This window comes from Propithecus coquereli, unplaced genomic scaffold (assembly GCF_000956105.1).
Source record: "Propithecus coquereli isolate 6110/MARCELLA unplaced genomic scaffold, Pcoq_1.0 Scaffold75, whole genome shotgun sequence".
Classification (NCBI taxonomy): Eukaryota; Metazoa; Chordata; class Mammalia; order Primates; family Indriidae; genus Propithecus; species Propithecus coquereli.
In genome coordinates this window covers 2,883,219-2,906,112 of record NW_012153618.1, presented here as the reverse complement: position 1 = coordinate 2,906,112, position 22,894 = coordinate 2,883,219, and the positions used below count along the sequence as shown (strand labels likewise).

The 22,894-nt window shown below is 41.3% G+C and overlaps 1 protein-coding gene across 1 annotated transcript in view; it reads left to right on the top strand.

Moving 5' to 3' along the window:
* CUL1 (cullin 1) overlaps positions 1-22,894 on the top strand; it is a 105,169-nt gene that overhangs the window by 75,688 nt on the left and 6,587 nt on the right. Inside the window, exons 10-17 of the mRNA XM_012662136.1 lie at positions 13,177-13,284; positions 13,362-13,468; positions 15,920-15,968; positions 16,368-16,499; positions 17,649-17,766; positions 19,276-19,352; positions 19,782-19,913; positions 21,921-22,013. Coding sequence (XP_012517590.1) covers positions 13,177-13,284; positions 13,362-13,468; positions 15,920-15,968; positions 16,368-16,499; positions 17,649-17,766; positions 19,276-19,352; positions 19,782-19,913; positions 21,921-22,013 — 816 coding nt within the window. The remainder of the gene's footprint in view (positions 1-13,176; positions 13,285-13,361; positions 13,469-15,919; positions 15,969-16,367; positions 16,500-17,648; positions 17,767-19,275; positions 19,353-19,781; positions 19,914-21,920; positions 22,014-22,894) is intronic.

Sequence of the window (22,894 nt, the reverse complement as noted above, 5' to 3'; positions counted from 1 at the left end):
GATCCCAGCACCACCATTTACAGCTGTCTGACCTTGGGGACCTGCTTCTCCTGTCTATATCATTTATTTGGGAGGAGGGGGGATAAAATAATGATAGTGCCTACCTCATAGGGTTTTTGTGAATAAATAATGCATGTAAAGTGCTTGTATCAGGGCACTTAAGTGCTCAGCAGTGATGATTGCTGTTCTTATGAGTACACACAATTTTTTTAATTTAAAAAATTCATTAAAAATTATCCTTACATTTTGATGACTTTTCTTATTTCCAAACTAAATGTTCCTTTTTAAAAAGGCCTGATAGACACATACTAGACACACACACGCATGTGCGCGTACCCGTGATTCAGAAGAGACCAACTTGATGAAGACATCTTTTCAATAACATAAGGCGTTTTCACAGTTCTTAATTCAAAACTCAGTTTAGCTTTATGGACAGCAGAGCCAACTAAATGACTTGAATCCCCTTGAAATGAGTTAAGTGATAAGTCTGTTGCTTTACCAGATACAGATCAGAGTAGGAGATACATATATTAGATATGAGATTGGCCTTAGGAGACTTGTGTTCTATGTAGATATAGTTAGATTAAAAATAAACATTATAGCTGGGTGTGGTGGTGTGTGCCGGTAGTCGCAGCTACTTGGGAGGCAGAGGCAGGAAGATCACTTGAGCCCAACCTGGGCAACATAGTGGAGACCCCATCTTCTAAAAAAATAAACAAACACTATAAGTTGTGTTTTCATTTTCTTAGGAATGATGGGAATAATACTTCTAATGTCCATCTTTTCCAAAACAAAGTAAGGTTCTAAATTGGAGAAATAACTTACTATAATTCTCAAGTCCCTTTGTTTTCTTTCCTTTGGGTACAGTCAGCTGCCTGAGGTTTTGGGCACTGAATAATGCTGCCCGATTGACTTAGTCAGTGAGTCTTGAATCGGACATTTATTTATTCCGGGGCAGTTAAAGCAAAAATACAGTTTCTATGTAGAAATAATTTCATATCCAGCAGTTATATTTTACTAGAAATTAAGCTTTTTAAATACTTGAATTACTTAAATGTAAGGCACTGATTAACCTGAATTGTAAAACCAAAACACAGTTTTCCCCGGTGAAAAAGAGTTACAGCTTAGGAAATTTGTGTTACATCTGCCTTCACTTTCAAAAGTCGGACATTAATTTTTTTGTTACTAGAAATTAAGCTTTTTAAATACTTGAATTACTTAAATGTAAGGCACTGATTAACCTGAATTGTAAAACCAAAACACAATTTTCCCCGGTGAAAAAGAGTTACAGCTTAGGAAATTTGTGTTACATCTGCCTTCACTTTCAAAAGTCGGACATTAATTTTTTTGTTATTGATTATAATTAATATTTTCATAAGAACTATTTTTATATTAAACTCACCTGTGGTTTTCAAAATAGCTGTTGTGAAGAAAAATGTTTAGGAAAGCAAATATACTTTTCGTATTTTCTGCAAAAGGAGTTTTTCCTGAAATTTAGTTTTATTCTCTTTGTAAAGTTCAGTTGACTGCTAAGTTTGCAGTGCCATGTGACTGGCACATGGATTTCTCACACAACCCTCCCTGGTTGAGGTTTATACTTGCCACCTCTGTTTGCCAGTGATGGGAAAGTCCACAAAACTTGAGGAAGCTCAAGGAAGAGCATGTGTACCCACTGCGCAGCCTGGCACACAGTAGGTGCTTAAATACTTGTCAGAAAAAAATAAATACAGGTTCTAAAAAAAGTAAATTTTAAATAGGTGTTAGTTTTCATCACATATGTGGTAAATTTAAAAGAGATTGTAACTCAAGCCACAGAGTTGGAAAACTTGTTTTCTAAAACCCGCTGTTAACAAAAAAAGCAGGAGAAAAAGAGGTTGTTTGAATTAGTAAAAATTTACAATTATTATATATGATTTTGAGTGGGATTTAACTACCATGAGAACACAATTTTTTTAAAGTTTGAAATTTTTTGCCTAATTGAGTTGAATAATAGTGTATGAGAATCATTTATAATTAGCATATTAAATTCCACAGAAGGCAGAATGTAAATGAGTTTTTAAGAGCAAAAATGTTTCCTAACATGTCAATTCTGTGTGTTGCTCTGGACTATATAATACTCTGTTACATCCAAACTGTTCTTTATTTTAAATAAATTCCTTCGAGAGACCAAATAAGAACAGTTCCTATCTATCTAGTCCTTCTGTTATTCCATTTACACCATTAATTTGGTTAGAAACCAGCTTTACTGCTGATGTCTGGCTTAGACTGAAATTGTTACAAGTTTCAAATGCATAATGTAATTCAAATATTTTTCATGTTCAATACTTTAAAACCTACTTGTGAATTTTTCTTAAATTCACAAGTGTTTTTTTTCCCATAGCTAAAACCAATTTAAAAATTAAAGTCTATTCCTGAACAACTGGCTCAAGGGGAATTTCCCTCATGGTATCTCCCTCTCTGTACCTAATGAAACTGGCAGCCCTTCTGAGTGAAGTGTCACTGAGAAAAGAGCCCTTCAGAAATGTGCTATTTTTAGATATGCTGTTTCTTGTCCCCTGCCAGACACCCGTGCCAGTCCCAGCTCTGGGAACCGCAGGTCTCCATCGGGCCTCCTCTTGGAGTGCATGGGGGGTGGGCTCCAGGCTGAATAACTCAAAGTAGGTCAATGAGGGCCATCCCGTCCCCCGTCCTGTGAGATTGTGATTCGGTTGGAAGCATCTCTCTCTATATTAGATTATAGGAGGGTGGGCCCCATCCACTTAGTAAGTTTTTAAGGGGAGTATCTTGAAAGCAGAGACCATACCTTCATGTAGTTGTTTAAAAAAGAATTGAATGCCTACTGTGTGTCCGGCTGTGTGCTAGGCTCTTAGTTTTCTTTAATCTACCAGAGTTACTTACCATGGTTTAACTTAATAATTTTTCAGCCTTAAAATGGTGCAAAAGCAATATGCATTCATTATGCTCTTCAGCTTAACAATGGGGTTATGTAAATTGAAAATATAAGGTGAAAAATGCATGTTTGACTACAGTATTTTCAATTTACGCTGAGTTTATCAAGATGTAACCCTAAGTAAGTCAAGGAGCACCTGTAGTTGCATGATACTCCAATTCATTCCTTCAGCAAGCACTGGGGCATTCTTACAACAGACTTCATCCCAGGAATTCCAAATCGAAATGGTTTGCCTTTCTCCTCTGTCGGATCAAAATTCCATGACTTCGTCTGCCTAGCTCAGTGACTGTACTGCACGTCCACTTTAAAACTCGCCTCTTCCTTCTCCCATTCCTTAGCACAGGGGTGGCAGCTGTGCATCATGGGCTACCCTGCCCTCATCCTTTGTGCATGTCAAGCATTAGTCATCTAATAGGTTGGAATTTCCTGCCGAGTTAGGACATGGCCTCAGCCTTCCTGTCTTCCCCGTGTCCTCTTGGATGAGTCGATAAAGTGTGGCGATTCCTCTTTCCCTGGCTCTTACTGTTCTGGGCATTTCTCTTTGGTCCCAAGGCCACCACCTTAATCTGGGCCCCATCACTTCACCTCCCAAATGGTCTTACTCCTCCTTCTCTCATTCATCCTTCATAATAATTAGCAGTTTCATCTTTCAAAAATACTACTCAATACATTTATAGTTTCACTCTGCATTCTTCATCCTTCATTTTAAACAGAGCAAAATAAAACTTCCTTACAAGGATTTTTTTTCTTTTCTTTTCTTTTTTTTTTTTTGGAGACAGGGTCTCTCTTTGTCACCCTGGCTAGAGTGCAGTGGCATCATCATAGCTCACAGCAACCTCAAATTCCTGGACTCAGGCTATCCTCCTGCCTCAGCCTCCCTATAGTAGTTAGGACTATAGGCATGCACCACCATACCTAGAAAATTTTTCTATTTTTTGTAGAGATAGGATCTCACTCTTGTTCTTGCTCAGGCTGGATGATGATGTTTAAAATCACAATATTATGCTAAATTAAAATCTTTGTCTAATTTGCCCACTCCTGGGCTCAAGCAGTCTCCCCACCTCCGCCTCCCCAGTAGCTGGGACTACAGACATGTACCACCATGTCCAGCTAATTTTTTTATTTTTTGTAGAGACAAGGTTTCACTATGTTGCTCAGGCTAGTCTCAAACTCCTGGCCTCAAGCAATCCTCTTGCCTCAGACTCCCAAAGGACTGAGATTACAGACATGTACCACCATGTCCAGCTAATTTTTTTATTTTTAGTAGAGATTAGGGTCTTGCTGTTGCGTAGGCTTGTCTTGAACTCCTGGCCTCAAACAATCCTCCCACCTCGGCCTCCCAAAGTACTAGGATTACAGGCATGAGTCACCACACCTGGCCTAATTTGCCCTCATTTTCGTGAACTTCATCTTTCAGTGAAACTATTATATATCATCATCCCCCAACCCCAAGTCCCTTCCTGTTTGTAGTCACGCTAATGTCTGTACTTGTAACACAGTCGTCTCTGCTTTCTGCTTGGCTCGGTCCTGCTCTTCAGGCCAGTTCAAATCCTCCTTCTAGAAAGAGATCTCGTCTCCTTCAACTGTTCCTTCCTAAGTCCTTATGACATTGATAAAACTTTCTCATTACCACTTTATATTTGTTTATAACTTCCTGTGTTTCCTGTTACTCTACCATAGGTGGTAAATCCCTTGAGAGCAAAGCTCACACCTCATGGTTTTATACTCTTTAGAGCTGTAGTGCCTAGACTCTTACCCAGCAGGGACCCATCGATGACGATGGTGCTGAAGAGGAGCCAACTGCTACGTGGCCACCACCTTGTTTCCGCGACTGGGATTTATCCCCGATCGCACACCGCATCTCCACTGGAGTTCTCACCATTCTGTGAATATGCCCGGTTCTCCCGTTGTCTCTGCTTAGACACAGGCCTTCTTTTTTCTAGCTTTAGAGCACCTGTCTTTCAAAACCCAGTTCAAATGCCATTTTCTTCCAGTAAAGCCTTTCCTGATTGCTTTAGAGCGGTAGGAATCTCTCCCTCAAAATAATAGCACATTGGACTGTTTACATGACGTTTATATTTCAGACATGTAAATGTCTTCCAGCAGGGATGGCTTTTTCCACTTTGTGTCCTCAGAGCTTAGCACAATGCCTTGTACAGAATAGGGTTTGAATATACTTACGTTTTAATCCATTTTGTTCCCCAAAGGATTTAGGACTGCTTACGTAATACATAAAAGAGAAAAGGATAAATGAAATACACCAGAGAGCAGCAAGATAGGAAATGAAACACAAAACAAAGCCTAGTGTAAGTTAGTGCTCCGAGCGCCTGCCCTGCAGTCTAGTGCTCTTGTCAGAGGGAGGTTCCGGATTTGCCTCTGACTGTTTGCAGTCGGTTCAGAGAGCTTGCCGGTAAAGACAGTACTGTGAAGTACAGTCAGCTGGTTACGCAGAAAAACAGTTTTTCTTGGTAGTCAGTACTTTCTCCAGGGGCTCATCCTAAGGAAAACACTAATACTGTGGACGGAATGACCAACAATGAACTTACGAGGAAGTACAATGTCGAGTCATTCGGTGGTTTGATAATTTTTCCTGACACCAGCTTATAGCAAAATGCCAAAATAAAATTCAGAAGAAGAATCAAATAATGAAGACTTACAAGTACTTGTTAATTAATGCTTAATGATACAGTTGGTTCCATTTTGAATTTTTAATTAACACATTCCTCAGTCATCTGGGAGCTATTGTACTCCTCTACAAAGACAGTGTCATAAATGAATATAAATCAGGTTATAGGAGAATGTTTCATTACTCTCTGTCTTTAGGCAGAAAGGGTAACAAAAAAGCACAAAGTCCTCTTTGAAACCAAACCTTGATCTCGTATCCTCAGTCTAACTGGTATTGAAATGTGATCCAACAGAGATGGGTGTGTAGGAACTTTGATGCCCTACGGGGCTGTTGGATCTAACCTTGGGGTACTGGGCCACAGGCACTTCCTGGGGAGCAAAGTTGTGAGAGTTGTTTGCAGCTTTGAGAGAAACTGTACTGAAACAGAGGAGGCATGTTCAGGCGCTGCTCAGAGCAGCTGGCTCCAGGATTGGGATGATAGTGCTTACAAAAGGGGCACTGAAGATGAAGAATTTTATAGGCAGAAACAAAATCAGGTAGCTCTGACAAGCAGTTTTCAGTATAAGACTAAGGAGTGGATCCTAGGACCTTAGCAGAATTATGAAAAAGTTCTGTGGTTTGGATTGAGAAATTGAGTTAGAAATAATTATTAAAAAACCAATTACGTATGAACTAACCCCAGAGTGAACAGACTAACACAGTGCCGGGTACTTCTGGTAGATTTGGGTTTAGTTTATACATCCAAGATTCCCTTTCTCTTCTGCAGTCAAATGCATGATTAAACAACTGAGAGCTGATGCAAGCATTCTGTGTGTGGTAAGAGAAGGAAATTATCCAATCAGTGATAAGATTAGCTAGGGGACCTTAGATTTGGAGTCTGACCTAGCTTGGTTTGGTCAAAGGAGATGTGAGGCACATCTGTACGGTCTTAAAGTGTAGAAAGAGGATAGGATAAGAAAATCCTGGACTGATAGAGCCCTAAGCTGTCCCTTAAAGCTGGCTGACGGGTTTATGGGGGTTGATTTTACTCTTCTTTCTCATTTTGAACATGTTTGAAAATTTTCCATATTAAAACTTTTTAAAAAGCAAAAAGAAATGTAGAGGAGTTGTTTTAGGACAAAAGTAAGCACAGTTTTGTTAAGTCAGTCAGACTGACAAATTTAATTATGCAAAGAACTGATACGTGCTTAAAATATAAATTGGTTCAGATAGTATATAGCTAAATTTGTGAATTATAGGTATATAACTTCAGGGACACAAGGATGGTTTGGATTTATTTTATTTGCCATGGAATAAAGAAAATAATCATTTTCTCTAGAAGAAGAAATACACATTTGACCTTTTCGAGTCTAGGATAACCAGGCTATCATTTTTAGACCCAGGCTGCACCCTTCTTTCTTTCAACTGCGGAGAAGACTTTAATCGTTTCACAAGCAAACCTTTTATGGAAACATGTCCCTACCACAGTCTGACTTTATACTCACTTCAGACGAAATTCTAGTTTAAACCTTGCTATGTAAGTTCTGCAGTGAACCCTGATTGGTTCAAGGCCAGTCAGAGACCCTGCCCATGAATTTCACTGTCCCCATCTCTCCTTATTGAGATAGGCAGCCACAGTCCTTGTCTTCCTACACCCTATTCCCATTGCTGAACTAATGTAATTATTCCTTTCTGAAACATTCTTCTCTCTGGTGAATCCTGCTCATTCCTCTTCAGAGAGGTCAGTTCTTCCTGGCAAGTCTAACTTAGTTCTGCTTTCAAAATCTAATATTTTCATCTCTGGTCCCTTCGCCCCTAAATCTAGTCAGCTCAGAGCCTCGGCATTTACATGGTAATTCCCACAGGCCGCAGACAAGGACGTCAGCCTTACCTTGGACTAAAGGCAAGATGAAGGCATGAGCTGGAAGTAGAGAAGAGCCGGGGCGTGACGAGGACCAGGGTCAGAGCGCAAGCCCGTGCAGCCACGTAGCTGGGACCAGGACTTTTAGGTAGTTGATCAGAGCCCAGAGGTAATGATCAGATTGAAGATACATTGTGGTCTGAGACTAGGAGCCATGATCACAAGACAGATATAAATGGTTGGAGCAAAAAGTAGCAGGTAGACAGGTTAAAATAATGAGAATAGAGAGCACTTGTTAAATTGCTAATGGTTTTGTCTCAATATTTTAAACTTTAAACCACACTCATCTGAAGAACTGTTGATTTCTGCTTATTGAAAGAGCTTAGATGATGGAATAGAAAAAGGCTATTAAGAAAATGCAAGACTGTTTTATTACTAAATGGTTTTTGAGGTGTCACATTTATCTCCCAATTTTTTTGTCTGTTAGTTAATATCAAAATTAATTTTATTCCCTGACGCACACAAAATGCCAGGGGAGGGGGAACCTCGGAAACATGCTGGGTGTTAGGGAAAGCCATTCTGGGGTTAAACATTTTCACAGGTAATTGTCAAAGTGGGCAATCTGCATGCAGACAAATTATCTGTTTTTCTCTTTAGTTAATGGTTGGCAGTTGTTTTTCCCCCCTGAAACTTTCGCTTCTCTGTTTTGTGTGGAGATGTTACTCCAAAGGCCAAGTGCTAATGTTTAGGGGAAGAATTACACTGCCCCCAAATAATTCTGTGCTGTATTATTTACTTAATGAGGCTTTGTTTCTTTCCCCTTCCTTCTTAAAGACAAGTTAGAGGTTAGTGCTGTGAACTCTGTCCAGCAAAGTCCGTGTCCTGAGGTTGGCCTGTTCGTGTTGTTGTCTGCCTGTCCTCAGAGAACTCATTTAAAGCTCTTGTAACTGATGCACTCTCTTTAGCCCCTGGCTGGATGCAAGATGTAGCTGCCAAATGTACCCTGAGAAGTAGCTCTAGATAAGAGCAGGTTTCCAAGGACTGTTCAGCTCTGTTACTGGCCTGGAAAGCACCGACTTACATGTGTGACATGGTAAAGGATGCGCCCCCAAGGCTGCAGCACCCTGATGTGCCTCTTCAGGCAGTGTTCTCGAATGTTCCTAGGTCATTAGGAAGTATTCAAGTGTTACATACAATCTTACTTAGGATCACAACTGACCCTATCTAAATATATACTAGCTCTCTCTAAGATAATGCCCTCAGACCCCTTTGTGTGCTATGTTTTGTTTACCTTTTTATATGAGAAAGGATAAGATAAAAGAGAAGTTACGAAGACTCTTAAAGCACGTTTTCTCTTTGTGAAGTTGACCTTAAGAATTATCCTTCTAGGGGAAATGTATGGAATTAAAGGTAATAATTCCATTGTGATTATCATTCGTGACTGCCACTTTACTAGGTGCTCTGAAGTACAGCAGTGGTGAAGCAGGTGGACATGGTACCAGCTGGCATCACTGAGCTGTGCCCCGGCAGGAAGGGCACCCCCAGCAGCAGATGGCGAGTATGACAGGCATTCCAGTGAGACGGGGGCAGTTTCTAACGGGGAAGCCTTAGCCTGTCTTGGAAGTTTAGAGAAAGCTTCCCTGAAAAAAGTGTTTGAGACTAAGAGAAGAGCTAGAGGCTAGCTGGGCAAAGGGGGATCCCAGACGGAATGCAGCCCCTCAGTGAGTGTAAACATAGCCCTTCGACTAACTGAGAAGTCTGGCGTGACTTGAGAAACTAGGAGGAGGCCCCTTGAAAGCCATGTTGGTTATTGGCTTAATCCTAAGGGCAAGAGGAAACCAGTCAAAGGTGTTACAATAAGCATGCAATCGATAAGATCAGAATTTTTATTTGAAAAAGATTGCTTGCTACCAAGTGGAAAATAGATTAAAAGAAAGAAGAGTTGTCGTAAGTATACCAGTTAGGTTTGTTATAGTGGTTCAGATAAAACCATAATGATGGTGGCCTACTAGACATGGCTTGTTATGGTGGGGACAGAAGAATGAGAGAGACTTTACAACGGACAGGTTTTGCGCTTTGATCGTTATTGAGGCTGGATGATGAGTACATGGGGCAGATGTTGTTATTCTTTGTAATTCTGAATGTATTTGAACTTTTATACAATAGAACATTGTAAGAAAAATGGACAGGTTGTGGTGGTGGCATAGATGTTGGAAAGGAGGAGTTGTGCTTCCTGGGTGCCTGGCTGGATCCGCTGGGCTGAGTGGTGGCACTTAGAGGGACAGCTCCAGAAGACCCAGGCTGGTGGGGCAGGGGATCAGGTCATTTCTGTCACGGAGTTTGGGAATCCCATGGGGACGTCCAGGGGCAGTCATGCGAGCTCAGCAGGGAAGTTGGGTCTAGAGATATAAACGTGTTGGTCATTGGCAAAAGAACAACAATCGAAATCGTGTAGGGAGTTGCATGAGATCCCTCTGGGACGAGACCCAAGAGATGTTGTATTTCTTATATGCCGAAAGCTCTCGTGTACCACTGAGTAAACAGACAGTCGAGAATCAGACAAGTTACTACTTTGTTCCCTTTTTTAAACCTCAAAAATCCATTCTTCATTTACTTGAATAAATATGCAGTTGATCCAGCTGATTTTTTCTGTCTTCTTACGTCTGTTGCTTTTATAACCTGGCCTCACCCTGCTCTCTTCAAGACAGTCCTTTGCCTCCTGGTTGCTAAGTCCACTCACCTTTTGAACATCTTTTCTCTGTTTGATGCTGCTGACTCCTCCTTCCTTAAAATTCTTTCTGTATTATTCCAGAGTGTGCCTCTCCGCCTGCCCCTTGCCAGTTTTATAAATGACTTTTCTCTGGACCTCAGATGCTAAATTCAGATTTCCTGGGCCCAGTGTTTGGTACACTCTGCCCTTTGTGGGTTCTGTTCAAACCCTCCCTTCCAACTAGCCAGACTCCAGGCTGGGTCTTCTGTAATAGCAGGAATCTTGGAATTGGAGTCTGAAGACTTCTTTGCTCTTGAAGATTTGTCTTTCCAAATGGGAATTCCTTCCTGGCATTCCTTGAGAAATTTATATTTTTCAAATTCTGTATCTGAGAAAAATCAGTCCAAAAAGTCAAGAAAACAGGGAAAAAGTATTATGATTCTGAAACATTATAGTCAACATAGAGACATTACTGGTTCAAAGGAATCCATCAGTGACAAGTCACAAGCAAGAGCAGGGCACACTGAGGCACGGAGTTGAAGGTCAAGGTCGGCATTCTCAGGAACCAGGACGAGAACATGTGGCAGGGAAGCCGTGCTGGCTGCCTGAGGCCTTGCCCTACGTGTGGGTCTGAGGCTCCTCCGCTGCTAAGGGTGGATCATTCCTGCAACTAAAATAAGTATTAATATGTTCATGTGTGTAATATACTTTCTATAAATCCTCTGGTGTTCCAAAAATTGCTAGTTTTGGAAGCAAAGTAAGTGCTTAAGTCGGCACTTTTGACCTGCAATTCTTTGTGATACTGTTAACCTTGCTAGGAGGTCTGAATGCTACCTTATTTGAAGAAGGTGTGCTGGCATTTTCCAGTGGTCGGATCCTCACTGTCGGCTAGAGTTCTTTGTAAATACTGTAACAAAAGAAATATGAGAGAAAAATATGAATGTCGTGGAGTAATCTGACATGGAATCAAAAAGCAATCTGCAGCCTAAATCAGCAGAAGCAATGTTGATGTCAATGGCAAAACCAAATTAGGTCAAACAGACAATATTTTCATTGCTTAAAAAGAAGCAGCTTACACGACGTGAGACGTGTGCCAGCCGGAAGGTGCTTTCGGATGCGCTCTTGGAGTGAGACCATTAAAGCAGCTTCTCTGCACCTGGAATAGTTGCCGTGAAACAAAGAGATTGTCTGATAGGGCAGTTAATGCTCTGTGTGTTTTAACATTTGAAGATGGTAACTTTAAAATATTAAGTATCTCTCATATTACCTTTGAATCTTTTAAGTGATTTTTATTTGGCAGTTATGCTACATTAAGTTCTTGTTTAATTTAGCAAATGTTTATATCAGGTAGAGACCATATTTATATCTTACTGAAATTATAATCTTATCACAATATATTTGTTCATAATAATAAATCTTGCATTTGTTTTGTATAGGAAACCTCTTAAACTCTTAGTATAACACTGTTACAGAAAAATTATTCATTTTTACTGGTTACTCATTATTATTTAGAAACAAATGTTACAAAAAATACAGAATAATTAGAATTTGGAGAATTCTGGTTTCTCGTGCCTGAATCTTGCAGATTAACATGTTGGGGATTTGAAAACATTGCAAACATCTTAAGCCCCCTAAACCTCAGTCTGCCTGGGTGAGGGGACAGTCAGGAGCCCTCCTGGCTCACGTGCGACGCCCTCCTCCTGGACCACCTTCCTCTCCCCCGGGCCCGCTGTCTGTGAGCCGGGCCATCGTGCCCAGGCTCGGCCTCGGCTGCCTCTGCATGTCCTTCTGACCTGGCACCCTGCGCTTTCCCGTTTCAGAGCTGTGAGGAGATGCCCAGCTTGGGGTCGGGCTGCCTGGGGCCCAGCCTAACTCTGCCGCCACTGACCCTTGGCCAGATGCTTAACTGTGGCTCAGTGTCTGCATCTGTCAAATGGGCATTAAAACAGTACCACCTCACCACATGATTGTGACAGTCCCCGTGAAGGGCTTGGCAGTGTCTTGCATGTAGAGTACTCAGCAGCAACCAAGATAGATCTGTTTTTTCTTACAAGGCCCTGTCTCCGTCTCCGTTGCCTCCCGTCATTGCTGTTGTCTTTTGCTACTTGAGCCTCCCAGGGCTGCTCTCCCATTTCATTTCCATCATGATCCCTGTTGGGAACTCCCTGTTGCCTGCCCTGGCAGTGGCCCAGTGTGATCAGGCCCGGCTTCGCCACCTTGCTCCCTGTCAGTGTCCACACGAGCCTTCCGGTTTGCTGCCTGCGTGTGGACCCCCTGCCCCAGCCCTGCTGTTGCTTGCACCTGAGCTCTGCATGGTTCTTGTGTTCTAGGCCGCATTCTAGGCTGTTGGCTGATCATTGATCTCCCTGGCCGATTGGTTTCTCTGGCTGAAACAAAGTCCAGAAAGCAAACTTTTAACAATAAAAAATTGGTTAAGCAGAGCTGTCACATTGAAAAAGTTTGTTTCCATGATCCCTTTGAGTTTTTACTGCTCGTAATATGAGTTTGAAGTCAGTAATTTTGGTCAGATGCAGTGGCTCACGTCTGTCGTCCCCGCATTTTGGGAGGCCACGGTGGGAGGATTGCTGGAGTCTAGGAGTTCAAGGACCAGCCTGAGCAAGATAGCAAGACCTGTCTCTACCAAAAAATAGAAAAATTAGCCAGTCATGGTGGTGTGCACCTGAAGTCCCAGCTGCTCAGGAGGCTGAGGCAGGGGGATCACTTGAGCCCAAGGTGAGCTACGATCGCACCGCTGCACTCTAGCCCGGGCAACAGAGTGAGACCCTGTCTCAAAAAAAAAAAAAGAAGAAGAAGAAGAAAAGAAATCAGTCATCTCGAGTGTGGCTAATAGATTTGTCTTTTATTATATACATGAACAAAATGTCCTGTGTGTTTCAGTGATGGAACCAAAAGTATTTCTTGATCTTATTTGTTAACTTCTTTGGAGAAATATCCATAGTTTTTCGAATATTTTATAGATTAATGTATACATTAATATACAATTCAATCCCCAGTAACCAACTTTTGTTTCTGTTTTTCCCCTACTTAAGGACCCCAAAATGTATGTACAGACAGTGCTAGATGTTCATAAAAAGTACAATGCCCTGGTAATGTCTGCATTCAACAACGACGCTGGCTTCGTGGCTGCTCTTGATAAGGTAGGCACATGGCTGTTGTGACGTCCCTGCGTGTATGCGGATGGGGCGCTTTTCTCTAACTGTTCTGTGCAACGCAGGCCTGTGGGCGCTTCATCAACAACAACGCAGTTACCAAGATGGCCCAGTCGTCCAGCAAGTCCCCCGAGCTGCTGGCCCGGTACTGCGACTCCTTGTTGAAGAAAAGGTATTAAATAACTGTGATTTTTCTTAGCCTGTTTAAAATCTCAGCTTTTACATGAGGAATTTAAATTTATATTACATTTTACATACCTTAAATTGTACATTTTGTACCTTTCGAGAAAATTTTCAAACAGAATATATCATCTTTCCAGTTGAAAATCTGTATTAGCCCCCACTGGCTGTTTCTAAAATAGAAGACTCTCCGTATACTGTAGTGCTTTCGTTGTTCTGTGTACTTTTAAAAGTTATTTTTGTTTGACAAGTTTGTTTTATTGTTATTTCATATTCTTTGCTTTTTAATCATCTTATTTCTCAACTAGTGTTTTTCCTAATCAGTTTATGTGTGTCAAGAGCTGAGGCAATATACTATAATACGGTTCTGTCCTCTGTTGTGTTTTTAAGTCCTCACTGATTTTTTTGTTTGTGTGTGTGTTTTGTTTTTTCTTAGCTTCTTTTTCATTGTAACAGTTTCTTTCACTTTAGAAATGCTCAGGTTTTATTTTACTATTCCAAATATCACATGAGCAAATGTTAAAGAGTTTAATGAAGGAAGATAATCCCCTTCTGGCTTTCTGTTGCAGTAGTTTTCCATGCCCCCAAATTATACTGGTTTGGAGGGGAGTTTTTTGGTTTTGTTTCATTTGAGATACCGTCTCATTCTGTGGCCCTGGGTAGAGTGCAGTGGCATCATCATAGCTCACTGCAACCTCGAACTCCTGAGCTCGAGCGATCCTCCAGCCTCAGCCTCCTGAGTAGCTGAGACTACAGGCATGCGCCACCATGCCCGGCTAATTTTTTCCATTTTTAGTAGAGAACGGGGTCTTGTTCTTGCTCGGGCTGATATCAAACTCCTGAGTTCAAGCGGTCTTCCTACCTCGGCCTCCCAGAGTGCTAGGATTACAGGCGTGAGCCACAGCACCCGGCCTGTACTGGTTTTAACAGTAACGAGTTACATTTTAAGTAGCTCTCTAAGGTTAGCATAACCCTAATATAAAAAAAACTGAGAATACCTACATGTACCAGAGTAAATAGACTGCAAATAAGACTCACTTAAGAACAGAGGTGCAGAAATATTTAGTAAAATATTAGCAAACCAAATTTATCAGTGAACTAAAGAATAATTCTTCAAAACATAGCATCACTTTCTAGGAACGTAAGGATGGCTTAACAGCAGCAAATCTAATGTACTTTGTGAACAGACAACTATGTGAAAAACTTGTGTGGTCTTCTTGGTAGATGGTGGGAAAACATTTGATAAAGGTCAATAACTGTCGCTTTTAACTTGACCAGAAAGCCATTTGCTGGAGGCCAGTGAGAAATTGAGTTTTTGACTTTTTTCCCTGTTTATTGCAATACTGGTCTAATGTATAATTTGGCAATTCTAGTCAGATCCTCCAATGTATCCTCTGCGGGAATAAAAAGGGACTTTAAATTGGAATGCCTCTTATGAGTTGATTTCATTTGTTTTTAGCCTATGTAATATGACCAGTTTAGGTAATTTAAATATGGAGCTCCTCTGTTAGGTCTTTAGTTTGGTTTCACAAAACACTTAGTGTCCTTTTTACCCCTTGTCTTTTTGGAAATGGCCCTCATCAAGTCTATTGATATGTTTATTATTAGTTAAGGCTGCTGAAGCAGACAGACAGGGAAAGACATTTCCAAAGCTGCTTGTTTAAATGTATTAGAGAATAGAGTCTAGTAGGCACTAAGTTAAATTGTTCCCGGGAAAGCGAAACAGCCGTGACCCACAGTGGGAAGAATAGGATTGGATTTTCTGAGCCAACTATTCTTAAGTGAGAGACACCTCTTCAGAGCTTGCTTGGTGGCTGGTTCATATTATATGAATTAGAGGTCTTGTTTATTAAGGACTCATGTAGAAAAACCTTTTAAAAACTCATTTATTCTTAAATTACTTTTTGAATTAGTTCGTAAAATGGATGAATCAGTTGGTTAAAAAAACACTCATCTATTTTGTAGACATAACTACAAATGGAAAGCATCACTTTAGTAGTAATTTAAACCCTTTCATTATCTTAAATTATTAGGCCATTAAAAGGAAACTGTCTTTTTGTTTTTTCTAAAGTTAAATTACAGCAGAGTGTAGAAAGAAATTGCAAAAGTAAAGCTCCTTTACTTAGGTTTCAGTGGATTATCTGAAAGGAAAACTTTATTCACGATGTTTTCGGAAACTTAGTAAATATCTTCTGTTGATTTTCATCTTGGATGTTCTAAGTGATTGTTTCCTGTTCTTCCATGATGGCGTTATAGTATGAGATTGCTAAATTGCTGTAGGTAAGGAAAGTTAACTGTCCCTCTCCCATATACTGATCTGAAGAGAACTGATCATTTGAATGCTTGGAGCCACGTACTGATGTGTGGGTAATTTGGCTGAGTGGTGCTTGTTTAAATGTTTTCAGATTTGTTTTAAAACACGATGCCTTTTTAAAAATTTCAGTTCCAAGAACCCAGAAGAGGCAGAGCTGGAAGACACACTCAATCAAGTGGTAAGGTGCTTCTTAATCATATCCATTTTCAGTAGCTATTCATTTCACAAGTTGTTTGTAAGGTTATTTGTATAGGGCATCTGGGATGTAAAAAGTAATAATGGTTGATTTTATTTCAAATCTATGGTTTTAGTCCCTAAATGAGTCATTACTTTTAGCATTTGTGCTTTCTCATTAGTACTAAATCTAGTACACCTTAATGTGATTGAAAGGGATTGCCGAAAATATTTACGTTAGACTCCAGGGCAGGTTTTTTTGCCATCATAAATGTTGGCATACGGTCCCAGCCAAAACCAAGCACAAGTCTTGGCTCCTGGCAAGTGGCTGGCGACAGCTGGCTTTGCACAGTCAGCTTGCGAGTGTTCTTCATTAAGTGTGTTCTCTTGGTGGCCTTGCCAGATGGTCGTCTTCAAGTACATAGAGGACAAGGATGTGTTTCAGAAGTTCTACGCCAAGATGCTGGCCAAGAGGCTCGTCCATCAGAACAGCGCAAGTGATGATGCCGAAGCGAGTATGATATCCAAGTTGAAGGTGGGTTCAGCTCCTCCTGAAAATCCCAGCTCCGGGGTCATTATTACAGTAGTTCTTGGTCTCTCCCAGTTATCAAGCGGGCGAAGGAGTTTGTAAAGTGTGAGCTCTGCTGTTCTGCTGCTGAAAACCTATCACAACTAGTGTTCTGCTCTCCTGACCCTTCCCCACTCTTTGGGGCCCTTTTGCCCCCCCCACCCGGGCACCGTCTCCTGCTTCCCACACGTTTGGCCTTGGACCATATTCACATTTTGTTGGCTTTGAGTTGACTGGATATTTTCTTTGGCTCTGGGCTTGGTTAACTGTCTACAACGCTGTAGCTACAGAAAGACATGAGGTATCAGTGTTACTTTGCTATCGAGCAGTTCTTCCTTATTCTGCCTCCTTTGCAGTTTCAGTGCTTGCCAGGCTGCCGTTACACGTCTTAGAACATATTTTACTTTGACATCAAATTTTAGTTACATGGGTGTTTTTGTGTGCTTGGACTGCGATGACAAAATACCATAGACCAGGTGGCTTAAATAACCGAAATTGATTCTCACTGTTCTGGAGGCTGAGAATTCCAAGATCAAGGTGCCAGCTGAGTGGGTTCCTGGTGAGGGCTCTCTTCCCGGTTTGCAAACAGCTGCCCTCTCACTGTGTCCTCACATGGCGGAGGGAGGGAGCGCAGAGCTCTCTCTTGTCTCTTCTTATGAGGACACCAATCCCTTCGTGAGGGAACCCGCAAGCCCTCATCTAAACCTGATTACCTCCCAGAGACACCACCTCCAAATACCATCACATTGGAGGTTCATGCTTCAACATATGAATTTTAGAGGGAAGGGACACGATTTAGTTCATAGTAGTAGGAAAAGAGATAATTATTTCATCTTTGTATTCTACCATGGTGTCAGCAATATCTTACTCTTAGATGCTCAAATAATGGTTATTGTATGTATGAAGACTTAACTGTTCAGCTTATAGTTGTGTTATTTTTGACAGTGTATTAATTTTAATCCATGCATAGTTATAAAATATAACTAAATGTTACTAGCTTTACTGATAGTTTTGTACAATTAAGCATGTGTCATGTACTGCAGTTTCTCTAAATTTCCTTGCATGCATTTATATTTTTATACAAATTAATAAGACTGTTATCTGGGTTCATTTCAGCAAGCTTGTGGTTTTGAGTATACCTCTAAACTTCAGCGGATGTTTCAAGACATTGGTGTAAGCAAAGATTTGAATGAGCAGTTCAAAAAGCACCTGACGAATTCAGAACCACTGGACTGTGAGTATTTGTATGTTTATAAGCTGCTTTCACAGGCAGTGTTCTTGTTGCGAATGAGAGAAAGGACAGAACATTAAGTAAGGATGCTAGATACTTTGTTAGAAATTCAAGGACTTAGAGGCAGGAAGTTTCTCCCAAATGTCCTACCCTCTTCCTCCTGGCTCCCATGTGACATTAGAGATGGCAGCTACTGAAGCGTTGTCAGCGCTGCTGCCAGCTGAGAGCGCCGGGGGTCTGGCTGACTTGCATCCAGGACCCAAGCCCCACCTCTTCTGCTTGCTGACTTGTTCACCCTACACACAGGCCAAGGACTCAGGGGCTTGTTTTATCTTGTTTTAAACCTTAGTTTGGATGATCCATTCTAGCATTTTTTTTTTTTTTTTTTTTTTTTTTTTTTATAAGAAACTCACTTGGTCTATGTAGATAACAGAGTCAAACTAAAGACTGTGGCTTCAGATTTGCGTTAGGGATTAGTACAGGCTGGGGCAGGTAATTCATTTCCCCAGGAGAGGCGGCTGGGCTCATTTTAAGGTGTTGCTGTACTAGTAGGATGGCAGCCTTATGCTATAGTATCATATGATAATTTTGGTCTTTTTAAATGAAAAGTGACTAATTTTATTTTTCCTAAGTCAAAATTACTACTCTAGGCCGAGTGTGGTGGCTCACGCCTGTAATCCTAGCACTGTGGGAGGCCAAGGCAGGAGGATCTGTTGAGGGCAAGAGTTTGAGACCAGCCTGAGCAAGAGCGAGACCCCATCTCTACTAAAAATAGAAAAAATTAGCAGGCCAAATAAAAATAGAAACAAAAAATTAGCCGGGCACGGTGGTGAGCGCCTGTAGTCCGAGCTACTTGGGAGGCTGAGGTAGGAGGATCACTTGAACCCAGGAGTTTGAGGTTGCTGTGAGCTAAGCTGACGCCACAGCACTCTAGCCCGGGCAACAGAGCAAGACTCTGTCTCAAAAAAAAAAAAAAGGTACTACTCCATTGTTAAACTTGAGAGTTTTACCCATGGACTTTTCAGCTATCTGTGAAAATGAAGTTATTATAATTAATAGGTTTTGCATGTATGTAGTGCATATCTTTTCACAGTACTAAGTGATAGACAAACCGTAATGAAGACAGTTGATTACTTCCGGGTTTTCAGTCTCCATGGGTTTGGGCCGTGATGCTGTGCGTGGCAGGCACGGTGTGGCGTGCGTGAGTGGACTGAAGTCATTTGTGGCAGACACGAGAAGCAGATGAAGCAGAACAAGCACGTGACGACATGATTCTGAGCTGGAAGTTAAATGGAAAACTGTCACTCTTGGAGGGAAAGCATTTCTGGCTCTTCCACCTTTTACTAATTTTAATTGAATAAAATGGGTCGAAACTATGTATGTTCAATCCTTAATGTTATATTCAGGCAGGATTTTTCACTTAATGTATTTTCTTTTAATAAAGATTTGAAGTGATTGAACTTTTCTGTTTGTGAGACTAACTGAAAGTCTTCCTGCATTTTCGCTCCCCAGTGGATTTCAGCATTCAGGTTCTGAGTTCGGGGTCCTGGCCGTTTCAGCAGTCGTGCACGTTCGCCCTGCCCTCCGAGGTGAGCCGGGTCTGTGTTCTGCTCTGTCAGTGCTGAGCAGCTGTGGGAAAGGGCGGCCGGCACCCCCAGGAGCGGCTCTGCAGAAGGCCGTTGCCATGTCACAGTAAACCTGCCGGCTGTGTGGCCTGGGGCAGCACTGATGACTGACGGTGGGCGTCTCCGTCCCAGCTCAGCAGAGCGCGGGTGTTTACTCGCGGGAGCAGAGCCTGATTAGTTCTGTGACGTGCATCTTGATGGTGCCTGCTGTTCTTGACGTAGAAACCTTTTCCTGTACCTCCTAGTGCTTTAGAGCACTTTACAAGAGAGGCAGACGCCTGGCATTTGTCTTTACTTTGGCGTAAGCACCGACTTTGTGCTGTACCTGGGAACAGCGCGGACTGGGGAATGTGGTCGGATGCAGATGCCGCCTGACGCTGTCCTCCTCCGCAGCTGGAGCGCAGTTACCAGCGATTCACAGCCTTCTACGCCAGCCGCCACAGCGGCAGAAAACTGACGTGGTTGTATCAGTTGTCTAAAGGAGAGTTGGTAACTAACTGCTTCAAAAACAGGTACACTTTGCAGGTAAGATCACCTCTTAATCTTAAAATATTTTTTAAATTCTAAATGAAGATAAGACAAACTGTAGAAATTTAGTAAGTGTTTGGCACAGCTCCTGCCTGACACACATCAGGTGTTCAGATGGTGGCTTAAAAAGCTGCAGTTACACGTATTTAATTAGGATGACAGCTCTCACCCTTCGACAAAGCAGTTTCACGTTAATAGTACCCTTCAGTGCCTACAACAATAGCGAATATTAAATAATAATGACTATGTAGCCAAACACATTTCCATTTTGTAAATGATAAAACTGAGGCTCAGGTTAATTTAAGTGACCCTTCTGGATCCTAGCTTATATGTGACCAACCCAAAATTTCAGTGAAGGTCTTTTCTCTTAAAAAGGTCCAGGCTTAGGAGTCTCTCTGAACCTACCCTCGTTCAAGAGCTGTCCAATTAAAAAAAAAAAAAGTCCGGGCTCTTTCTACTGTAGCTTTTGTGGAGGGTGGGCCTCACAAGTAATTGCGTATTTTAATCTCTGAGAAGATTTCACTGGTGAGCTTGTAAGAACAATTTCAAGTCTGTGTTTAAGGGTTAAGAAACTTCCAAACGGGTTCTGCAGATACAAGTTGCATGTTAATTTAAACTTTCAGTGATTTTACTCTGATAAAATAGTTACAATGTATAATATTCTGTTATGCTAGGTCCAGATACCTTCATCAACTTGCATGTGTATTACTATACAGTTGAAATTTTGTTTTATTTATCCCCAGATATACACAGAGGAATCCATTTGCTTATACTATGATACCTAAAATTTCAGTCCCTGGTTTTTGACCAGGCAGAGGCCTAGCATGGGGTGTGTCTGCCGTGTTAAGGCACAATATAAAACACTAGCATTGTGCTCTGCCTGCCCTTGTGTTTTTACTTAAGGTCCAGAAGCACTGTTGTCTGTGATCTGCCCTGAAACAGACACACGTGTCATTGTCTTTTCATGAACCAAGAGCTTGCCTAGGCAAACAGAGGTGGTCTGGTACACAGCTTGTTCCCGTGGATTATGTGAGCGAAGAGGGGAGAAGTGAGGAGGGAGGCTTCAGGGGGTGTTCGGTTGCTGCACACACTCAGAAATTTGACCCAGGTCAGGCGCGGCGGCTCACACCTGTAATCTCAGCACTTTGGGAGGCTGAGGTGAGAGGATTGCTCGAGGCCAGGAGTTCTAGAGCGGCAGCCTGAGTAACATAGTGAGACCCCATGTCTACAAAAATTTTAAAAGTTAGCCAGGTGTGGTGGCTCACTCCTGTAGTCCCAGCTGCTCGGGAGGCTAAGACAAGGAGACCAGATGTTTAAGGCTGCAGTGAGCTATGATGACACCACTGCATTCTAGCCCAGGTGACAGAGCAAGACCCTGTCTCAAAAAAAAAAAAAGGGGGGGGAGGGGTAATTAGGAACCAGCCCATGCTACCTCGTGCCTGGTGTACTCTCTAGTATTGAAAATAAAGATACCCTTAGAGCAGTTGTGGTTTACTGTAAACCATTTCATACTTTACTTTTTCATACTTTCATAGTAAAGTACTTAGGGTTAAAAAACCAAATATATTAATAATATAATTCAATAGGAAGGCTCTTGTCTGTCAGTAATGTACCAAAGGATCATTTCCCTTAACGTGTGTGCAAAAACAAATTCGAAGTTTGATGCTTAATGTGTCTGTATATACCAGGTGTGCGTGTATGTGTTTATATAAATGAGTGCGGGTGCATTTATAGTGTATATTTACATAGACGATACATTTTAGAAGAAAATTCCAAATTATTTTAACGTTTGAAAAGGTGGGAAATGACTTGTCTTTTGGGAAAGTGTCTCATCACAATGGCATTGCAAGACTTTGTATTCCCTTTTAAATCTGCTTCATTCTTGCATCTATTTGAAGAATTTGTTTCATAAATAAGTTCTTTAAACATAGGCTATGTATTTTTGGAGTTTTTTCTGTGCATTTAAATTTTTCTTCTCTTTCTTTTATGTGGGGGGCCTCAAAGGCATCTACGTTCCAGATGGCAATCCTGCTTCAGTACAACACGGAGGATGCCTACACCGTGCAGCAGCTGACTGACAGCACGCAAATTAAAATGGTATTTGTGTCGTTTCACAACTTCTTTATTGTAGCAAGTTGCCATTTTCTTGTTCTCGTAGATAGTGTAGGGAAGACACGGGGAGAGAATATGGGTGTCCTTGATTTGAAATAGATATTTGCCTCATGAATATGAACATGCTCTTGTTCTAGGATTTTAATACATGTTACCAAAAACTTAACAACTCAGTGTGACACACACACCGTGACATGCTTTTCTGTCGTTCACCTAACCGGTTCTTAACTCTTTTTCCAGCTAGGCTTTTCTTAACTAAACTTAAATTTTCACTTAATTGTAGTAGTATTTTTCTTACTAGTCATATTTTTTATTGAGGTATATTTCAGATAACATAAAATTTCGCATAACATAAAAATTCATCATTTTAAAGGGTACAACTTAGTGGTTTTTAGTATATTCACAAGTTTGAACAACTACCACCACTATCCAATTCCAGCATGTTTTCATCACCCCAGAAAGAAACCTGTTCCCATTTGTAGTAACCACCCTTTACCTCCAGCCCCCCAGCTCCAGCCCTCACAACCATTAATCTACTCTGTCACTGTGGATTTGCCTGCTGTGGACATTTCATATCGATGGAATCACATAATATGTGGCTTTTTGTTTCTGCCTTCTTTCAGTGGTATACTGTTTCCCCAGTTTATCCGTGTTGTAGCATGTATCAGTACTTCGTTCTTTTTTATGATTGAATAATATTCCAGTGTCTGGATGGACCACGTTTTGTCCATGCATAGGTTGATGGACATTTGAGTTGTTTCTGCCTTTTGGTGGTTATGAATAAAACTGCTATGAATATGTTTTCAGTTTTCTTGGATCTGTGCCATGGTGTAGAATTGCTGGGTCGTGTAACAACGATATACTTA